This window comes from Acipenser ruthenus, chromosome 28 (assembly GCF_902713425.1).
Source record: "Acipenser ruthenus chromosome 28, fAciRut3.2 maternal haplotype, whole genome shotgun sequence".
Classification (NCBI taxonomy): domain Eukaryota; kingdom Metazoa; phylum Chordata; class Actinopteri; order Acipenseriformes; family Acipenseridae; genus Acipenser; species Acipenser ruthenus.
This window is the reverse complement of record NC_081216.1, coordinates 20,556,087-20,578,680: the sequence shown is the minus strand read 5'-3', so window position 1 is coordinate 20,578,680 and position 22,594 is coordinate 20,556,087. Positions and strand designations below refer to the sequence as shown.

Below are 22,594 nucleotides of genomic sequence, written 5' to 3'. Positions count from 1 at the left end.
ATTTCTATGGGTGAAAGTTCACTAAAATGTACGTGAGATGAGTTTCTTCGAGTACTTGAACTTGGAGTAGCAGCTCTGTACATTAGTCTGAGTAGGGAGGGAAAAGTTGTTAGAACATGTACAAGTCCACACATTGTCTGCAAAATAATATTATGTTTTATTAAGGGAACACATACGGCATTTACATCCGTTATTTAAAAAAAAAAAAAATTCTGTTGAGGCCACAACTAGTCATGTCACTAACAGGTTTTTCTCCGCATATGAAAAAACATAGCATGTGTGTAACAGATAATGCCTTTTTCTATTGAGATGTATATAGTGTAATGCTTCAGAACTTTAAAAATACATGTTAATAATTATATTTGAAAAAAAGAATGTGCAGACAGCAGTACACATTCACAAAATGCTGCAGTGCAAATACATTCAACCAGTCAACTAAAAGGCTGTGGAATATTTGAATAGATTCCGGTTTGTGTTGCAAGGCATGTAGTAATTGGTAGTTTTCCAATACCACTGGCAGGCTTAAAATAAATGCATCATGTTAAAACAATGGCAAGAGTTCCTGGCCATGTCATGTATCCATGGTGATGTTTTGTTTTGTTGTTGGCCTCTTTCTTGTAATGGAAAAAAAAGTTAGTTTTAAAAAGCTTTTAGAGAATTGAAATGGGCCAATCTGCAGCTATTTTTTCATCCTAGTAATGTGTGCTTTTTTCTACTTGTGTCGGAGTAGAATTCTAGACATTCTACTAGCAGTTCATACGGTAGCATGAAAAAGCACAGTACACAGGACGAAAATAAGATAAGATTTGCTCTTTGAAAACTTTGTTATTCTCTGTATCTGGACACTACTTTGTGAAATAAAGATAGCACAATATTATGCAAATGGCCTGATTCACAGGACACTAAGTTAATTATTTTGCAATATATAAGGCCCTGATTAGTTAAATGTGAACAAGCAAGGATTACCATGAATTAGAAGGGGGAGATAGTATGTGCCCAGTGTGCGCATTTATATGCTCAACTGCAACTAGGAAATTCAAATCTGTTGTGTAATGCAAGGAAATGAACGTCATAATTGATGGATTAATGGGAGGTCATAAACGACTGCTGACAGATAGTGGATGGTAATATTTGAAAGACACCAATCAATAGACACAAACTCAGGAGTGAGCAGTTTGTATTGACTGTACCAATGTGCAGGGAGTGGTGTGAGACGGAGAGTGTTCTACATCCTATAAAGTGATCACTCCCTAACATTTACCACCTCCATTTCGAAATAGATTTATTCCAGTTACCTTTGTGGCTCTTCAGTTTGTGTGGACAGATACACTGGCTCTCCTTCCTGAATAAGAGGCGATATGGCAGTAAATTAAACTTCTAAGTACAAGTGTGACTTTAAGACAGAAGAGTTGTTCAATACAAATGTTTAAATTAACGTTGGTTATTTTTAGGTAACATTAGGCTATAAAGTACAAGTTAAAATAATAATGACCTTTTTGTTTTTCGTGTAACCATGGCAAAACCCCAAGATTTATTGTTTGCTGTTAGCACTTATACTGTCATGAGTTCATAACAAAAAACTGGCTATTAATGTCCTCTAGGTACACAAACTGTCCCAGCACATCATGGTAATTATAAATAGGGCTCTTAACAATGGAAAAAGCCAGCTACATTAACAAACTAACCACAAAAACTGAACATTCCTAAAGAGTTGCCATTGCCAAGCTTTTCAGTGTAACTGGTTAACTTCAAAAGCGGTTTATAATAATTGTTCTCTGACTTTGTTTACGTCTGTTGCAGACCCAGTGATAGTGTCATTCCAACACGCCAAGAGAAAACCGATGAAAGGACCCATGTGATCTTGAGGTTTTACTTTAAAAGACGATTGACTTTATAACCAGTTTGACCAGTTAGAACCATTGCTAAGATGTATAAACAGAATGATAAAAAGCTTTATTTTATATGCGTACCACAAAGCTTCTAGGAGTTCCATCTTCATTTTTCAGAATTCGAACTCTGGTCATTTTCAGTCACACATAAGAAATAGCTCTTGATATTAGCTTGGCACTAATAGGAAACAGTAATATAGAGGGTATGTTATTACCAATAGCTTATCAGAAAACTCAAAGCATTGCCTGGCCACAGCTGAGCTGTTCTGTCTTTTGGACTTCTCGTCCTCCTGAGACCTGAAGATGTCTGCCAGGGCATCGTGTTTCCGTCTCCACGTGTCGCTCTCTTTAGCCTTCTCCTGTCTCTCGTGTTCAGCCAGTCTCTTCTCCCGCTCCACCTCACACTGTGCCTTCATGGACTTCTCTGAGAGCTCTTCAGCTGCCAAAGCCCTGCGCCTGGAGCTCACATCCCTGAGGAACACCATACCATTGGGGGATGAGTTTGTGCAGTTCTGTGTCAATGCACACAAGACTCCTTGTAAATTTGCTGCTGTATAATTGTGTGTGTGTGTGTTTTTTGTTTGTTTTTCTGTATCATTATTGTAAATAAGTTATTTGGATACATAAATTGAATGTCCTGACTGCTGATCAAATCTTGTGCCATATTAAATGTTATACTATAGAGAAGATAGCTGTTTTTCCCTCCCTCTAAATTACCTTACTCAAAAACTGGTGCTGATTAACAGCAATCAAAATATGTGCTTGGCTGCAGAATTGCCTGTTTCAGTCACAACTTCCATTGTGACTTTGAAAGCATCATTTCTTAGGACGTGTTAAATAATTATAGGCATTTAGGAAAAGTAAGATGTTTCTGGAAAGCAAGCACAGGTCAGAAAGTCAAAGAGGTAAACTGTTTAAAAGCCATAAAAAACCCTGCCTGACTGAGCTTCACACTACATTAGTCTGAAGAACACCAGAAGAGAAATAATTGCTGTAAACAAATCAGCCGGCAATACATTAGCAAGTGACAATGAAAAAATGACACACTTCTCTTTAAGTTTTGTGGACTCTTCAGTTAATTCCTTCAGTTTATGCCCGAGTTCATTTTTTTCCTGTTCCAAGTCTCGATTTTCTTCCAGTAGTACTTGCTTTTCCACGGTGATCCTATCTAACTTAATCTTACTTTCAAAGTAATTCTTTTCCGCGTGGGCTGAGACCTGCTGCACATTGGTTAACTGAAACAGCAACAGAAATATACATTAGAATTACATTAGAACAAAATGGGGTGTACTTCACATGTTTCGAGAATGGTCTGTGCACTTACAGCATGGTACTTTAACATATGAAGACATCCTGTTATGATATTTATGATTATTATTATTATTATTATTTATTTCTTAGCAGACGCCCTTATCCAGGGTGACTTACAATCGCATGATAGGGATAATACAATGATAGGGAGAACCTCCAGTCATTGTAGAGGCCCAGAGTATTTACTGTACATGAAGGGAAATAGACGTTTGTTTTTGTTACCGTAAACCAATGGATGGTTGAAATTGTGCAGCTAATACAGTAGTTAAATCCAATACTTTCAGATTAAACTTGCTTGTATTATGGGATGGTTGTGGCTGCTGCCCTTGCTTTGGAAACAAGGGTCCAATTTTCCACTGGGTAAATTGCCCATGTCATAAATGGTTTGGAGTGGACAATTTGCCTGCATTTTGTCCGCAGTAGAAATTACAGTATAGGCCCATACATCTTATGACATAGGACCCCTGTTGAATAAATGAACCTCCTTGTACTGTATGCGGTGGTGTGCTTTTAACAAGCTCAGCATTCCCACCCTTTGCCAGCTAGTTTTACCCTGCTCTTCAGCTGCTGGATTTCCTCCTTTAGCTTGCCATTCTCAGCCACCAGCAGGCCCTTCTCCTCCCTGGACTGCTGTGCCTGTGTTTCAGCCTGAGTCTGCCTCCTCTCTGCTTCACATCTGGATGAATCAGCTTCCTCTGCCACTCTGCAGCACAAGGTCGCCCTCTGCTGGGACATGTGGACTTTTTGCTTCAACTGGGAAAACCAAAAAATACTTCTGAACTTGGATAACTAAGAAATATTATTGCAACCCAGAGAACAAATATAGATAATGTTGCTTTGAATTTGATTAATTAATCGGTGCTTTAAAAACAATGGTCTTGCCATGTATCAATATAACAGCATTCTGTAATGAGTATCATTCTGTCACGGGTGACCCCGAACCAGTTATTATGTGTAGTAAGAAATTGGATTCCTTTGCATGGAGAATTTCAGTGGCTAGAGTTCACGGCTCCTCGATTGATTCAGATTCAGTTGTATTAAGTCTGCCCACTAATAATGTAGAGCAAAATAGGTATTGTGGTGTTTGCAGAGCCGACCTGAGCTGAACCCAAGACAGAAGTGGAGTCCTGCTGGGAACGAGCTGAAACATTGGACATGGACTGGATGATTTAAAAATGAAATGTATTAATGAGATGATATGTGTTGTAACCATTTGTAATGTTTGAATAATCTTTAGTCTGTAACGAATACTGTAAAGTGCTTTCTCTCTGTAAGACCGTATAACAGAATCTGGTACAACTTGATACACTGGCCGGCCTTGAGCAGTCTCTTATTAAAATTGGCACAGTTCCCAGAATTTAGTGCTAAAATCTCTGTTAAGACTTTTCAGCTTGAATACAGAATAATGCTGTACTAATAGATGTATGTTAATATGCTTGTTTAAAATGGTATAGGTTGTTGTGGTAACATGTAATCATAGGTAGTAGTAATTATAGTTAGTTTAAATAATAGTGTACTATGAACAATTTTTATGTATAAGATCATATGATTCACTTTGCTTAATATGATAGCATACCTGAAGCTGTTTTCTATCAAGATGAGCATAGTTAAAAACTGAGTCCTAATTCAATGAAAAGAATTACTGTGTGCTTACATTCAAGAATTATAACTTCTGAATATAAAGGAAAAAGGAGTTAGGAGTATTCTTAAGGGAAAGAGAAAAACAGAAAGGGATTAAAAGACCTCGCTTTGAGTCGGTTTCTGCGTGTAATTCAGTTTTAAAATAAGTAGGTGAGTAAGAACAACCTAGAGTAAAAAGCAGACTCTAACTTAGGAAAATAAGTATTTTAGAAGATACACCACAGAAAGGGAACAGAAAAGTTAAATAAATTGTTATTGCGATATTGCTGCTATGCTGCTGCTAGTAAAGAGGAGAATAGTTAACAACCATATTCTATAAGGAGTAAAATACTGAGTTAAAAAGATAATGCAGCATAAAAAGATGTTGTGTTTAAAATACAAAATAAAAAGATTGAAAAAATATTGAAGAATAACTTTATAAGCAAAAGATAGGCTTTGGAAAAGTAAACTCTGTGTAACCTGCTTTATCGAACTTTCTACAAGCCTGCCCTTGGAGGGATCAGTGCTTGAGGCCAAGAGGTCTTCATTGGCAAGAGAAGCGGGGATTCTCTTATCAGGGATTTACGGTGTCAAGGCTAGAAGTATTCTTCAATTTAGAAGAAGGAAGGACAGAATAGAAATGGTCTAATTCCAAAATATATTAAGATAGTTAGTTGCCGGGCGGAACAAGCACGTAAGATACAGGTGTAAGGAAAGTTCTAGGGAACATTAATCACTATTAAACTTGGCAAGAAAAGAGGTGTCTCCAGCAAGCTGGTTTTAGCCAGTATGTGTATAGCTGAAAAATACAGGGTCATCTGGATGTCAATTAAGTTCAAGCTACCAGGGGCCCATAGGAGAAAAACATTACAGCTTTACAGCTCAGTAAAATAGTTTTCCATAAGGAGAAAACTCTACACTAAAAAGATATAAGATGGAAGTTCCCTATAATACCTGCTAAACACACACCTGTAAGGAAAGAAGGAAACTAATTTGAAAGTGAGATGACATGAGGGAATATATTTTTGAAAGCCAAGTTCATGTAATCAATTATAACCATTATAACTATAACTGTTATATTCTAATACAACTGTTGGTGTTGCATATATTTAAACACCACTCCTTTTTATAATGCACACATATTAAGTAGTGAATCAAGGTAGCAAGGATTTTGTGAACTCTGCTTCACCTAACTTTTCAGACTCAGCTTTGCAGAGCCACGTGGTCCATCCTTTGCAGATCTCCACAAGACAGTCCTTCTCTTTTGTTCATGCTACTCTTCCTTATAATAGGAGGTAAGCATATTAATGGTAATATTGTATCTTGCATGTATTGGTTATATTGCTATGAGGTTTTGAAACTATGTTTTAGTATTGAGAGTGTTATATTGAATGTGCTAAAACATAGCAGTGGGTGCTTGTAGGCTTTGTGCTTAGACGGCCTGAGGGCTGCACTAAAATACATATAATTGTATTATGTTATTGAAGTATTAAATGCCGAGCTTGTAATAAACTTAGGATTGCTAATTATTGTTACATGTTTTGGGGTTTTGGTGGTATGCGCAAACTACTAAACCAATATTAAAGGCATTTTAATAAACCGAAGGAGCGCTGATGTTGCTCTGATTCGTAAAACTTCAAATAAATGAGTCTGCGTGATTTTCTTGATTAAATAAAGGTTTTATGGACACACCGCTCGTCCAGTGCTCGAACATAAACCACTAGGAGTTTTAAACATCTCTGTCCTCCTTAACGTCACCCCTGAGTTAAGAGTGTGTGCAGAGCAAATAATATAATAAAAGAGAACGTGAAAAGTGAAAACGTGACAATTCCCTGAAATAATTTTTTGATTGGGTCAAGCCAACTCTGCCACTACACTATAAATTCACTTCCTGTACAGCAGGTATTGGAGCCCTATCTCTGCCTCACACTCAGTTTAGCACTGGGTCTGGTAGGGTCCTAACTGCTTTGCACAGGACGGTAATGTGTAGTGTGATGGCAGGATAGAGTGGCTAACCTGGAAAAAAAACATATATATGGAGTTTTGCAAAAAAATTGCTGAAATAAATAATTGCAGACATCTATTTCTTGTAACTTTTTCCTTATCCACAAAAGCAAAACTTTTGATACTAAATATTTTTCCTATAATTATTTGTTTTCGAGAAATTTCTAGAAATTATACATTTCCATTGGGGTATGTAAACTTTTGACTACAACTGTATATATACAGTACATATATAGTGGCAGAACAGGCGAGAAAGGAGAAAAATTGTAGTCCAGCTGCATGACTACAACCCCCAGAATGCCACTGGAGGAAGCCAGGATGGTGTTCACCTGGCTCCAAGCTGTAATCATTATCACCTACCTGCAATTATCAGGCAGGTATTTAAACCAGCAAAACTGTTTGTGCAGGGCAGTCTCGAGTGAGCCTGAGCCTGAGCCTGAGCCTGAGCCTGAGCCTGTCACAGTGGTGAAAACCTGTGTGGTTTCATAAAGGTAGTGTGGAAACCTTTTGAAGAATTGTTTTTAATCGGTAAACGGCTTAGCCATCTGATTCTAGTTAAACCTGAAAACAATATATTTGGATACACTTCAGATTTTGTTACACTGTACTTACTAATGTTATTCTCATGTTCAAAGAATGCAAACAGTGTAGTTAATGCACCTGTATTTTGAAGTGTATCCATTTACTTTAACACCATGTCCCAATTCCTCCACTCCACTGTATACCACACTGTCCCAGTTCTTGTTCGAGGATAGGATACTTCCATAGCAGTAAACACCTGTTTCTCTGTGCTGTGCTGTGTTGACTGCAGGCAGGTCACATGTTGTTAAGGGAAACCGGAGCAGAGTGTAGCCAAGGGCTGCAGATGTCAGTTTCAGTCACCCAGGCACGTGGGGCGACCAGCTGATTGAAGAGGACAGAGGCAGACTGGCAGAAGCTCCAGTCATGCACATCTTGACTGAGTGAATGAATAACCAAAGAAACAGGCTACCATTTCAAAATGTATGGAGGTTGGCTCCAAATGATAGACCTCCTTTTGTGGGTGTCACATATGTTTACTCAGCTAATTCATCAAACAGCTCTAGGTTGAATTTTCGCTTGTCATTTTACAGCTGCCAATTGCTTTCTCTGCATGTAAAAGAATGTCGAGTCTCGGATTTGTTTTTTATTACATCCAACTCATTTTAATGTCGTATAACACTGAGTCCTGACCTGTATTTGTAGATGTAAATGTATCATCTGTAAAAAAAATATATGTGTTTGCCTCCTTCAACTCATGTTCACTCTTCATGCTGTCATAAAAATACAGCTACTCTTGACACGATCAGTCGTGCGGTTTAAAAGTGACAGAAGAAAGGCGGTATTTATGAAATTATAATGCTGTTGAAACTCCCTGTCTACAAATAATCAAGGGTGGTATAATTTATGATTTTCATACGTTGACAAAAAGTCACTTAGCACAATTCTATGTGTTGACCTACATGTACAGCTAAAATGCACACCTGTTTTCCATATAGCATTTCGACTAGTCTTATATTTTAAACAGTCCATGAATGGCTCATAGCATAGGAATGTTGGCCAATAGTCTGCCCAGTTGTGAATCTTTGCCTGTTGTGATACTGGGCACTGCTCCTTTGAATTGAGGCTTCAGTAACAAGGTTACTCCCACAGGGAAATAACAAATCCATTGTGGATTATTTCAACTCAGTCAACACTTCAGGGTGTTAATGCATCTTTATAATCTATTTGTAATCGAACTTCAAACAGTTATTCCTCTCTGTACTAAAAAAAGGAGGCCAACTGACTTAAAAAACTTGAAATGAAGTTGGCTGCTGTGTACATGCTTGGCGACATATTAGAAATGCTTAAAACAACACCTATCCAGTGACCCTTTTTAACCTCTTTGCCACCGCTCTTACATCACGTCTTACCTCTTTCACCTGAGCTAGGAGGTCCTGGTTTAAATGTCTCAGGTTCCTCATGGTTAGCTCACTCTCAGTTCTCATCATGACCCTCTCCATATGAATCTCATTGGACAAGTGTTTGTTTTGCTGCTTGAAGTCTTCACATTCCTAAAACAAATTGCATGGAGTATGTTATAGGATGCTGCAATGTGCTTTTAAAATACCACCAATCCTTTTGAACAGTGGATGTCGGTGAGCCAGCGGCCCTTGGAGGACAAAGGCCAACCCTGCATTTTGATCCCCCGTCTCCCGCCCCTACCCTACAGTACATTAGTTTCATTTCACACTGCCAGCTGGTTAGTGATCATAGCTCCATTCTCCTATTAAAACGACTACCCTTCAAATCAAATGTTTAACTATAAATCTACCGTCAAGAAAGATTACAGGAATACAGAACCTTTTTCAATTGAAGCTGAACAGGCTTAAATACAGTCAGAATAGTGTCACCCAGATTTTAAAAAATGTAATAAAAATGACCTGTAGCCACCAAATCTTGTTCACTTACCTTCCTTTTTCTTACCAGCTCCCCCTGTAACTGGCTGATCTTTATAAAAGAGGCCCCTGGGCTCAGGGCACTGACTGGGCGGACCATGCGAATGGGTTTGCCACGGCGCAAGATTGTGCCACTTTCCAAAGGCGAGAAAACCCGTAGCTCTCTTGCTTTCTCATCATGTCCTTCTTTCCCGGTTAACAGCCTAGTCGTCTGTCCATTTGTGTTACAGCTGCTTAGCGAGAAGGACTTGTATAACATCCTGCTATCCTGCACAGGAGATTTAGCTGAAGAGCAGATAATCTGTAGATCCCCATGTGAAGTAGCCTTTAGTGACATGCTAGACGTTTGAACAAAACTGCTTTAATGTTTTTTTGACCGTACAAAGATCAGAGCAGGGTTGTTCAGTTCTTTGGAGACGCACTGAGCATCTCTGAACAATAGGAATGCTTTTGGCAATATAATCAATCATTTATGGGTTACCTGACACTGCATCACAAGAATGGAAACCTGAACAGGGATCTTGTCATCAAGATCCTTGTTTCCTTAATTATAATGCAGCCTGACAAGTGTTTGGCACTCTTTAAACTGGGTAAGTTATTCCATCACTAATAGTAATCTGCACAGCATTGATCTACAACAGAAGAAAGTATCACTGTGTACTCTCCACATTTCAGCCTTGTCACTACATTTAATTTATAAGCACATTCTAGCAGAAGCAGGTCCATCCCACAAATCCTAACTGATTAATGGTCCAATTGGAATAAATGTTCAGATTAGTATTCATTGCATTTAAATCATATCACTTAAATGTAATTGAAACTTCTATTTGTGCCCCTATTGGCTGATATAATTTTATTTATTGTATATTTACTATTATTGTGTGAAAACACAAGTGTTTTTCACAGGTCAGCTCTATTCCTGGGAAGTTGGAATCTTTTTTTCAAATGCAAGACATTTTTGTATACTGAAACGTGTATTTGTTTTGTGAATGACCAAGCCAAGTTTAACCAAGCAAGAAACCTTGTGATACAAGCTCAGGAGAATACATGTTTTTTGTTAGTATCATGCATTTTTCAAGATTAACAGTTTAAGTAGGGTATAATACAAAAAACAGATGAGCAGTGTGTCATTTCGGTTTCATGCGTGAAAGATATTGCCTGGATAAGTCTTATAAAGCAGTTTAGCACAGCTTAAACGCAAGCCTTCGGCTACAGTATGTTTGGATTATCTTTAAAGGAATGGTTTCAGCATTTATGCTTTAAGAGCCTTGGGATCTAGGTTGAACCCTCACATTACAGTCAAGATTGCAATAGGTTAACAATTCCTGGTTTAATCTTAAGACATTCATAATATGATTCCATCTGGTCCAACACATTTTGATTACAAAACTGATACACTATTTTTTAATGTATAGTAAAAAAACAGGTAGGTATTAAAACCTAAACTGAACAGGTCAGGCCTATGGTCAGTGTTGGGGCAATACTCAACTTGCTTACACTTGACACAGCTGTTTAAGAGGTGTACTGAACAAGCTGTAAACATTAAAGCTTGTTTTAATTCCTAGACGTTCCAGCTACTGTACTTCACAATTCATTACGTAACCAATTACCGTTCATGATCATTCAATATGAGCTGAAATGTAATAGCTTTGTTGATCATTTTGGTAACCACATTTGTGAATACCTTAAACAGATTAAATTTATGAGACAACAAACAACAAAGTTACATGATTTATTAAATGTTACTTCTGTTTAAATGAATGATTCATGAGATGGCTGTTGTTAGAGAAATTCAGCACTGCTACTCACAGGCATTATAAAACCCATAAACACCAATATGTTAATTTATGATGACATTTTATTATCTACAGATTTTTACTTCTGAATATGCAGCACAGATTACGGGCTTTACAGTTGAGGCTTCTTGTAACTATTCTGATAATCCTAAAACTGTAATGACATTTTATTTTAAAAAAAAAAGCCTGATGTTAAATATTCTTACAAAATATTGCTTCTTCTATTTTACCTTTATGCAGAATATGAAAACACCCCCCCAAAAAAACTTGTTACAGCATCATAGGATTCTAAAACATGTAACTAAAAAGAATTGCCATAACCCCCCACCCCCCAATCCAGAATTGTGTGTTGCTGCTGCACATCTTTAGTAAAAGAAAATACATGAAATGTCCTTTTCAGCTATGTTTAAGATTATCCATAAACCAAATCAGGAAACTCCATATCTCAGCTTAGTTTGCAAAAAGTACAACATTTTGCATCTTCACATTTTTAGTCACTGTCATCAGAGCCGTGATCTGAAGCCTCGTTATTGGACCTCTCTGGCTCGGATTCGTTTCCGGATGCCCTTGCTGAGCCTTCATTATCAGAGACCCTGTCTGAATCTGCAGCAGGAGAAGCTGGGCGGGACTCATCATCTGAACCCCCGGAGCAGCTTTTTTTGGATCGAACAGAATCGTTATCGGACTGGTCCGATTCTGACTGCTGTTTCCTCTTCCTAACCGGCTGATCGCTGCCAGAATCGTCATCGGATCTCTGGCTACCAGACCTTTGAGGGCTTCCTGCTGCCTCACTGCCAGACTTCTTCCTCTCTTCATCAGACTCGCTCTCCGACACGATGCGCTTCCTGTGCGATTGTTCATTGTCATCGTCATCCTCAGATCCACTGTCTCTTGGATTTCTAGACATTGAATAAAAAAATATCTGCTTTATCAAAATCATTTATTACATTATTCAATAGGAGTTATAACTCTTATGAAGGCATCTTAAGTGTTTTTGGCGTCTTACCGGTCCTCAGCAATTTTAAGTCCATCCTCATCTGAAGACTCTGAAGAGGAAATTATTGCCTTCGACTTGATCTTCCCTTTCAATGAAGGCGGCATACGATCAGGCTATGAAATGAATAACATTTATATGATCTTTGCACAGAATTACAAGCATTATTTCTGCAGTGAAAATAGGACTATTACATTGGAACAGCCTTTATGCTGAACAATCATTTTCAAATTTAAAAAAAAACAGTTATATATCATGCACAATACTTGTTGCCGTTCTATAAATTGTCAAGATTTCTGATGTTTGAGACAAAACAAACCTTCTCAATTCTCTTGCGTTCTCTAGGCTTGCGTTGTTTCTTAGGTCTTGAGGAACCTTCCTCATCATCACTTCCATCCTCATCCTTTTGTGGTCTTAAAAACACAAAATAGAAAAATGTGTTTCAGGATCCAACATACATTAAGGTGACACGATCAATGCTAATATCTTAGCTTCTAATTTATTAAGTGTCTCAATGTTTTACAACAAGTTTCATTAAATGTTATTACCTGTTATAATACATTAGAACATGGCCTGACTAGTATTAAAATTGCTATTTCCAAGGACACTATCTCATACCTTCTCCTCTTCCTTGGTTTCTTCTCTCCATCATCAGCCTCCTCTTGATCACTTCCACTGCCTCCCTTCCTCCTCTTTTTCTTCTTTGAAGGCAAATCCTCATCAGAGTCATCATTAACAAACTCGTCAAATTCAGACGCTTTCTTGGAACGCTAAAAAAAAAAAAAACACACACACACACACACACACACACACACACACACACACACAATAGGAATTTTGTAGGTAAATGCCATCCTTTTATGGCCTTACATCTGCTTTCTGCAGATTAAACATGTGGGTTAGATTCACTATGTAACAAATCTGAACTAGATTATTTTCAACAACAAATTGGACGAATGGTTAAATACAATACATATTATATCTTCACTTAACCTTTGCATATCTGGTTCTCTTGCTCATAAGTGCTCATAATTGTTATGGAGATTGGGTCAGCAATACATGCAATGTATTCTTAAAGTAGTCATTCTGAGGCTCAAAGATGCATTGCTGTGCACTTACCCTGCCGCCTCCACCTCCTCTCTTCTTCTCTTTGATTTCCTTGCCTCCGTTTGCAAACGACAGGAGGTTCCTGGTCTTCTCCACGTACTGTGCTCTCTGCTCCAGCAACTTCTTCTGCTCTTCAACCTCCTTATTACGCTTATCTTCCTGGATGTTTAAGAAAAGAAGGACACTGTTGATGCTTTTATTTTATACTAGATTTATACACACACACACACACACACACATATATATAAATAAATAAAAACATACGCTTTTAAAATTAGGGCGTTACAAGTTCTAGAAACCTTCAAAAGACATTTGATCCTACATGAAAACTGGAAAAAACAGTGTAATGACACATCAATCATCAGCTATGAAAATCTCTTGCTCTTAACCGGGATATTCAATTATCACAATATAAAGAATATCAGAAATCACACTTATAACTATCAAGACTGATCCAGTGGGAATTTAGCAAATTACGCCACCACTCCGAAACAGAAGAGTAAAATGTACAATCCTATTCTGGAATGAAAACTGTTACATCAACTGCAGAATAAGAAGCTGAAATACTTTGGTTGTCAAAAGGCTAAAGAAGCTACTGTATAGAATGATACAGACCATCTGTTTGAATTGTTGTGCCCGGAGAACCTCCCTTTCCTGTTCTTGTTTAGACCGAAGCTCCTTCTCCTCTTCATCCTGCTTGCGGGCACGAGCCACATGGTACTGCGCCTGGCTGAGCAAATCCGAACACTGCCTGAAATAGTGTGGAAAAAGAAAATCATATACAGAAACAATGGTAACAAGGTAGTGATGTTACGGCCGAACCCTTAACGACTGCAATTTAAATTGGGTAACATGTACGTTGCAAAAATCTACCAATAATGCTCACATCTTTTTTTTTTTTTTTTTAATTTATGAATGAATTAAACCTAGAATTATTTTGTAGTATGTGAATTGGGACATTTCTGAAAAATAATTGTTCCCAGTTTGAAACTAAATCTAACAGGCAGGCTAAAAGAGTTCCGTTAAATATAATCTACTTTCCGAGAAGGTTTTGAGCTCCTTCCTTTAAAACGAGGAAAGAGAAACCCACCTGGCTTCAGTTGAAGCAAGCACCAAGTCAAATCTCATCTTGTCTCCAGCTTTGCTGAGGTAACTAAAATACCTGCATTCCAGGAAAGAAAAACACAGTGATTAAGTAACAATAAATGTATTTAGCACAACTAAAAATCAGCAAGCGCATTTAATAAATAGTGCTAGGGCACAGAAGCAATAGGTTTACCTGTGGGCTAGTTCAAGCTCTTTGACAGCACAGAGTACAGCCTTTAGGTTACTCTTCTCATCTTTCAGCACTAGCGTAGCCAGTCTCTGCAGTACTAAAGCCACGTTAAACATCAGCACAGTGTCATTAGGGGCAACATGCCGCGCCTGGGAATCAAATTCAGGAAGTTTTTAAATAGAAATTCAAAACGAGTGTTTATGAGGACTCCATGTTGTTTAAAAACTTAAGAGCCTAGTAAACAACCCCTTTCCATCATAGTCAGTGATAGATATCTAATAATAACAGAAAGTAAATTACCTTGAGCAGGGTATGCTTGCACTCCTGTAGTTTGCCACATTTGAATAAGGCCCGAGACAAGTAAAGCAACACCTCCGTGTTCTGATGTTTGTAGAACTTTTTCAGGCAGTTTTCATACTTTAGAAGAACACACAATAAAGGATTGCATTTAGAAAGGGGATTGCTAAACATATATATATTTTTTTTATCTGTTAACATCTTTGTAAATCACCTCAAAAACACTTAGAATTTACATGAAAACGTTTGTTTGGATAATTTCCAGATAATTAGTCATTAAAATGTTTTACTAAATATATCAGTCACGTAAATACTTTTACATGTGGCCAACTGTTATCTTCAGCAAAAACATACTAAATACTGAGATACTTACCATCTGTACTGCACTGATGTACTGTTTCTGCTCCACATAGATGTGTGCCAGGTTCAACCAGACATCGCTGATCTCTGCTGTAGCTTCCCTAACCTGGGCAAAAACATCCCGGGCCTCACGATAATATCCCTTATGTGCAAGGACAGCACCTAAAAAAAGATGGGGTTGGAAGGGTCATACAAAAAAAGTGTAAGTTTCACCATTTAAATTTGGCCAACCTATGCCATATACAAATATACCAACCTATGCCATTAGCAGCATACAAGTTCTTGGAGTCATTTCGCAGCACTTGTTTATAGATGGCCAAAGCACGATCCTGATGTCGCTTTTCCTAATAAGAGGGGGGAAATAAATAAATAAATACTAAACATGGACCATGAGATACAGTATCTGATCTCCAGAGATAAATACATAAAACAAATCTGAACTCATCTCAGAGCCACTGTACCTTTTCCCTGTCTCTGGTTGGCTGGTGGAGGGTCTGAAGCCATACATTGCCCAGAGCCAACATGGAGTATGTGTCATTCTGAGTGGAAGGTTGTTTAAGGATCCTCTCAAACTTCTTCTGGCCCGGACCCCATTCTTGTTTGGCCAAATGAAGATTTCCTATTAGAGACCAAGCATCTGGATGGTCCTAGGGGTGGAGAGAAAGGTGTAACCATTAAACAAAATTAAAATGTAGTCTAATGAAAATACAAATCGAAATTAAAGAAAAATCCAATGCACTTCACATATCAAGTCTTATTTCGTTCCAACAAGAGACTACTCTAACAGTCAATGTCAATGGTTTGTATACAAAAACAAGGATGCGCATCAATATTTTTATGTGTTTGTTTCTGGAATTTATACCATATAGCAGCATACCTGGTTAATCTGTAGAGCCTCTTTGAACCAGTCGGACGCTTCATAAAAGTTCCCCTTGTCTCTGGCCATCGCCCCCAGCCGTAAATAGCCTGGAAAATAAAATACAAATGGATTTTTATGACTTGAAATTCCTCGGCTTCCAAGAATAAGAGAAAAAATCCATTTGATTATGATTAAGTCAAGTCAAATACTGCTTACTCTATATGCATATAGGAACCAGCAAGTCGGGTAAATTCACTTCTTCAAATGCAGCTCAACAGGCCACTAAATTTCAGTTATAGATCAGTGAGATATACTTACAATCCACATAATTAGGATGCTCCCTTAAGACATTCTTGTAAAGTTTTTCTGATTCATGGAATTCATTCATGGCCTCATAAAGTCTGGCCAGATTATAGGAAGTGGTCACAGAGATTGCATTGTAGTAATGCTCATCATGCTCTCCTTCTGCTTTGGCACGTTCCAGAGAAGCCAAAAAGTATTTCTGATAAAAACAAAAGAATTCAGTCCAATAACAAAACAACCTGACAACTAAATATAACTAAACTATACTTATATCGAACTATATATATATATTTGATAATGTGCAGAAAATAGCAGCATCTTGTGTTTGAAAGTATAGCTACAAACACAGTACATACCTTTGCTTCCCCCAAGTTTCCAAGTCTGAAGTGCAGAGCCCCCAGATTGTTCAGGATCTCAGGAGGTACGTCTGCCTGCACCTTCTCCTGCAGGATCCGGGTGGCTGTTCCATAGGCAGAGAGGGCACCCTGTAGGAGAAATGGAAGTCAGTTCTACTGCCTTTCAACAATGAGCAGAGCTTTTCTACATGCTTTCCAGATCAGGTATTATGAAAAGAGCAGGTTCAATAACTAACATAAAATTACTGCAGTCACCTGAATATCCGTCTGCTCAAGGATTTGTGCCAGCTCAATCCAAGCCTCCACATCATCCGGGTACTGCTCAGATACTTTCTTCAGATGGCCCTGGAACAAAATAAATACATTTATACATGCCTATAATATATATTTATATATATATATAATAATACTGACATAATCCCTATACATTCCTTAAAGCAAAACAAGCAAGAAATTAAAATAAACAAAACTAGGCTAGATGGAGTATAGAATAACATGCAGGAAGAAAAATAAATCCTGCTATGAAACATTGTGTTGAGACAGACACCAGATGCACAAATATACCTTTGCAATATCTCTCTTTTCCTGGTCCTCAGAGGCAGCATACAGGGACCCAAGAATCTTCATGGTCTCGTAGTTATTGGGATAAGCTTTCAAAACCTTTTCAAAGCACTGCGCTGCATTCTCTTTGTCCCGTCTATACACGTACATCTGTCCCAGGCCAAAGAAGGGCAGCACAAATGTGGAGGAGGCAAACTGAGTTGCCTGGTAATAATACTGAAAAGCCTGATCATAGTCCTCCTATAAAAAAAGAAAAGCAGCAGTTAGAAACAAAATGTAATCATGCAAGTAAGGAAAGGAGAAAAAGTTTAACAAAGCAAAATTACTGATCCAAATACTGTAGTAGAGGGGCATCCTTAGAACCACAGTGGCCCCAACTTTTGTCACAACTTGATCATTTACAAATTCAGTTAATTCACGACTAGGATATTAGTACTTTACTGTGCAAGGATCATTTACAATTGTGTAGGTCAAATAGCAAAACATCGTTTGAGGACTGGATTGGTACATTTTCCACCAAACCTTGAAATAATACCAGGTCCAAACATACGGTTTATTTTTAGTGAGCGTAATATTAAACGTACCTGCACGTGGAAAGATCTTGCAAGCTGGTAGCAACTCTCTGCCTGCATAGCTTCCACCTCTGTGTTATGAAACGCATGAAGAGCCAAATGCTGCACTTTACTGTAATCCTGAAAGAACAGGAGAATGTATGAGAGTTTACCACTGGCATGTACTACAAACCTTTTTATAGCTGCAGCTTCTTAATCTCCACGAAAAAAAAGATGCCACTGTTTTAAAAAGTACAGCACAATTAGCAGCCATTTACAGTAAGTTAGTGACTACTTATCTACAAAGTTGGCAAAAATTAATGGCATGCTTATAAACACTGTTTTACAGTATCTTGCATTGTATTTAAGAAACATTTGCATAATTTAAGAGATTAAATATGACCATGAGCGAAAGGGTACAGTCAAAAGTCCTCCATTTTTGGCATCATGACAGACTTACAGAAACATGTTTAATATTAAAGTAATAGTTTCACTATAGTCCTGATCTGCTGCCAGCAAATTATATAGTGTCGCTATGTGAAACTACTGTATTGGGTACCTACCTTTTTAAAGAAGAAATGATTAGCCAAATGATTCAAAACCATGGGATTACTGGGGTCAATGGTGTAGGCTCTTGAGAGAAGCTGGACACCATTTTTAATAGAATCTGCTTCTTTGCTGTTTAGTTCCAGAACAGCTAATCCAACTAAAGCACCCACACACTTTGAATTGAGCTCCAGAGCTCTGCCGAATGCCAGACGAGCTTTCTCCAGTTTGCTGAGCTTCACGAAGCAGTGGGCCATACCTAACCGCACCTCAGCTGGGAAGAAAGAAGTTTGATTTAATGTAAGGGACTTACATTCATCCTGTACCCAGTCTTCAGTTTCAGAAATGCCCACAATTAAACCAGATGTTTAAGAGATCATGTTAAATATTTTGTATCCCCTAGAGCTACATGAACAACTCCTAACAGAAAACCTACATACTCAGATGCAATCAGTTCAGAACAGATTTAGCAGAGGCATGATAGCTGAGAAGAATAAACCTAATAGAAGTTTTGAAACCCAAAACGCTGATTAGTAAATACAGGACTAATCAGCGTTTCTAACCCTCTGCATAACAGGAAAAGGATGTAGTTGATTAAACCTAAAGTTGTTTATTCCCCATTTTAATTTATGGGAATCTAATGTATTAAAACTCTGTATTGTTGTTGTAATAAAAGACATACTATTAGATTTGCACACACACAAGAAGAATTAGCTTTTTTTTACCTGGGCAACCAGGATTGGTACGTAGTGCCTTCTTATAGTATGCCAATGCACCTCTGTAGTCTTTCTTGTTGAAAGAGATGCATGCCTTACCTATAAATCGCAAAAAGAGAGTCTCAAACAGTAAATCATTCTTACCAACAATCAAAACTGTACAAACCATTTAGTGTCTTTTACAAATCCGTAAAATGTTATTACATATTAAAATGCCATTAAAGAAAATAAGGTTTTAGAAATGGGACTAACCTAGAAGGGCTGGGATGTTATTTGTTGACTGGTTAAGAACGAAATGAAACTGGGCATCTGCCTGGTCCATTTTATCTCCTTCCAGCAGACAGAAACAGGCTCGCCCCAACAAGTGGTTCTAAAGAAACCGCAAAGCAAAATATTCAACTGACCTTTTTAAAATCATAATTTGTATGGACCTCACAGGCATTGCAATGAAGGTGATTTTCAGGTTTTTAAAATTTTAAAAAACGCAGAAAACCACTGACAGAAATATTTCTTACCTGGTCATACATGATAATTTTGTCTGCCATTGTGTACAGCAAGGTGGCCTGGGTAATGAGCTCTTTCTTGGCATCTTTATTCTTCTCTTTCCTGGCCTGCTGTACATAGTAAGCTGCCAGGGTATCCAGACACGTCATCTGATCTTTCTCATGGTCTCTATAGTCCAAGTTTCCATCTATTCTGGCTGCTTCGAGCAATTTGACAAAGTCCTCCGTCTTGCCTTGTTTGTAATATTCCAGCTGAGATGCATTGTATTAATTTATCAAAGGGGATATAAAAAAAAAAAAACAGTAAGATACAGATAAACAGCACATAATTGCCATATAATTAAGCTAGCATATAACTGAAATTATACAGTATATCTTAAGGAAGCAATTTTGCAGAATGATACTCATTTCAGTACAGTTATAAATGACTACTTCTGGGGCTTGGGGAAATAAATGGTGCTTGGAAAGACATGCACCTGTCTGTGCACCTATTTTGAGTGGCTGGACAAGTTTAAACAAATCTCTAAACATGTTGGAAAGTCAGTGCTAAACTCAACTGGTGTGCATCCTCAGTCAATGCCAACATAGAATCCCAAAATAGATCAACACTGTAATGACAGGTTTTAATAAATCATGATCAATACTAACTGCCAGAGCAATCCAGATGTGCAGCTGGGTGTGTTCCTGCTTGAGGATACTGATAACTTCATCTCCTTCGGGTAACTGATCGAAGTCAAGCTCAATGACCTGCAAGACAAGTAAAAGTAAACATAAGAAAAAATGTGACTGGTAAGTTCAGTCTGCCATTTCAGATCAATGACAAAACTACATGACTCTTCTGGGTAGTTAAATAGATCCAAACTACATAGTCCCACATAATCTGAAAATATTATTAAATCAAGGCATCAAGTGGTTCAATTCTTAAGTCACGGTGTAGCTGACAAGCAGGTTTAATGGGAGGGAGGAAGCGGGTAACCACTGCAAATGTAAACAAACTGTACAGCAAACAAAGTCAGTTTTCTTTCAGATAAAGCAGAGTGCACAAAAATATATACAGAAGAGTACATGTTTGCGGAACAAAGTAGCTACGTTTTTTTTAGCTAGTGGTACTGTACATCAACAACAAAAACTATGCCTGTCCTAAATGGGTCTTTTTTCTTTTGTAATCTATTAAAATAAGCGTGAAGCACAATGACTGTTATAAACTACACAGACAAGAAGAACCGGGCATTACAGCACAGTTAGATCTCGGCAGACCAGAGTCAAAATACAAGCACAGTTTCTGTCAGAAACAAAACAGGCCTGTGCTGCGACAGCAAGAGAGGCCAATCTTGAGACATGCGCGAATACCTCTAGAATTCTAAACAAAGCCACCGTATTTAAATCGGCACGAGTTGTTTTAACATCCAAACGTGCTCCTTACCTCGTCAGTATCCCGAAGAGGGATTTCAATGGAGCCCCGAGACATGTTGGCGACCTGACTCCCAATCCCAACACTTATTCCTCGGTAACTCTCCTCCCTCCACTGTTCAGGAGAAACACCGTGAGGCTGCTTCCGCTTTCAACCGGAATATGCTAAGGAACCTAGTAGAACACATCCGGGGGGACCGGGCGGGAGACATGTGCTTTTGCTTTGAAGCGCGTAGAGTTTAGTATGAAGCTGTCAAAACATATAGTAGTTTAGATACATTTTCAGTTAAAGAAGAGAATAGTTAAGTCTACTGTCGTGCTGTAGGAAAAACAAGTGTAATTTACTTAAATCATACATACACTTTCTATTTTTTTGGAGAAGATGCAGTGATGCTTGAGAATTTCTAGTTATTTATAAATATAACATTTTGTCAATTTGCCTATTTGCCAAAAAATAAAAATCTTGAAAATGCCTTTCTCAAAACGAGGAACATAAAATGGGCCACTGTGGTCCAGAACAGTTATGTTTTGGATAATACATATGGCAAAATGACATGGTTACCAAACATTTTTATTTGATCTGTATGCTTAATTATTGAAAGTTCAAGCTGCTGTTTTAAGGAGGCAGATGTACATATTTCTTGCCTTTTTATTCTGTTTATTTATTTTTGGTGTTACAGTACACTATTATATTTTGTATTAAATGCTTTACATCTAATAGTCCATTTTTGACCCTTAACAATATTGTATTTGTATTGTATAGGCAAGTAACGATTGCCTAATTCTTAAAGTTGTTATAAATATCCTTGCAGTTATTTGTCATTAACAAAGGGGTCCAAATATAAAAATATAATGCAGCTTTATATTTTGGCAAGTGCACACAAATGGTGTTTTTTTCTGCTGGTTTTTGTTCACAGAAACTAGGTGCAGGCCGCATTTTAGTTTTGATTGTCTTCTACTTGAACTCTCCTGTCCATAAGCACATATCTTAGTGATTCATAATTTGGATTCATAATTTGAATGCTCAATGAATATTTGGAACATCTTTTATTTAGTTTATTCGACTTTCTTGTATTCTGTGGTTGACATTATACTTTAAAAACGTTGAAACTTTGCTGAAAACACTTTAGATCTTAAAACTTGGTCCACAGGTATTGGAGTCCTCTACTCTTTGTATCATTCAGAGGAACTACTTCACTCTGTCCATCAGTTTCAGTGGAACATCCTGCCTAACTGGAAATAGACTATTTTCTGTCCAGAAAAGGAATTATAAAGGCCGATTAAGAAATATAAAATTCAACTGCACAATGATAAATGGAGCTGCGGGCATATGCAAAATAAAGTGTAGGAAATTGACTAAACTTATTTTTAAACCCTCACTGAATTTTCGTTTAAATTTTAACACCATCTGAACTTCCTTGTTGGGTGTCAGTTCTGTGTGACACAAGCGTTATACAGGAAGAGAGAAGTTAAACAACAAGGCTTTGAAACATTTGATGTGCTAAACTGTAGACTGCATTTAATTAAAACAGTATATCACAGCTAGATTATGTTGTGGCCTGCACGCATAAATTGCATGCTGATTTGTTTCAGGTGAATGGTTCATCTGATGGAAGCAAAGAGGGGCTGTCTATATCAGCTGGTTTTGAAGTGCAAGTGAGTGAACAAAACAGGCAGAA

The 22,594-nt window shown here is 37.8% G+C and overlaps 1 protein-coding gene across 1 annotated transcript; it reads right to left on the bottom strand.

The window, feature by feature from the left end:
- Positions 1-11,001: 11,001 nt before the first annotated feature.
- LOC117434489 (RNA polymerase-associated protein CTR9 homolog) lies at positions 11,002-21,084 on the bottom strand. Its single transcript, XM_034057054.3, has 24 exons — positions 20,929-21,084; positions 20,154-20,252; positions 19,518-19,757; positions 19,255-19,372; positions 19,012-19,101; positions 18,304-18,560; positions 17,774-17,881; positions 17,193-17,429; positions 16,884-16,973; positions 16,629-16,757; positions 16,288-16,471; positions 15,988-16,076; positions 15,572-15,757; positions 15,367-15,454; positions 15,124-15,272; positions 14,754-14,870; positions 14,457-14,602; positions 14,268-14,339; positions 13,793-13,928; positions 13,190-13,336; positions 12,689-12,840; positions 12,390-12,483; positions 12,083-12,186; positions 11,002-11,975 (listed from the first exon to the last, which is right to left on the bottom strand). Exons 1-24 carry the CDS (start codon positions 20,971-20,973, stop codon positions 11,567-11,569), a joined length of 3,486 nt encoding a protein of 1,161 aa, XP_033912945.2. The 5' UTR covers positions 20,974-21,084; the 3' UTR covers positions 11,002-11,566.
- Positions 21,085-22,594: the final 1,510 nt, after the last annotated feature.

Bases quoted from the DNA above. Each gene is read 5' to 3' on its own strand.
- LOC117434489 (XM_034057054.3), bottom strand. From the start codon at position 20,973: ATGTCTCGGGGCTCCATTGAAATCCCTCTTCGGGATACTGACGAG. The intron at 16,077-16,287 runs GTAAGTATATCT...TTTATTTTCCAG, and splicing joins GCATCCTAATTATGTGGATT to GCTATTTACGGCTGGGGGCG. The intron at 13,337-13,792 runs GTCTGTATCATT...TTAAACATCCAG, and splicing joins CACAACAATTCAAACAGATG to GAAGATAAGCGTAATAAGGA.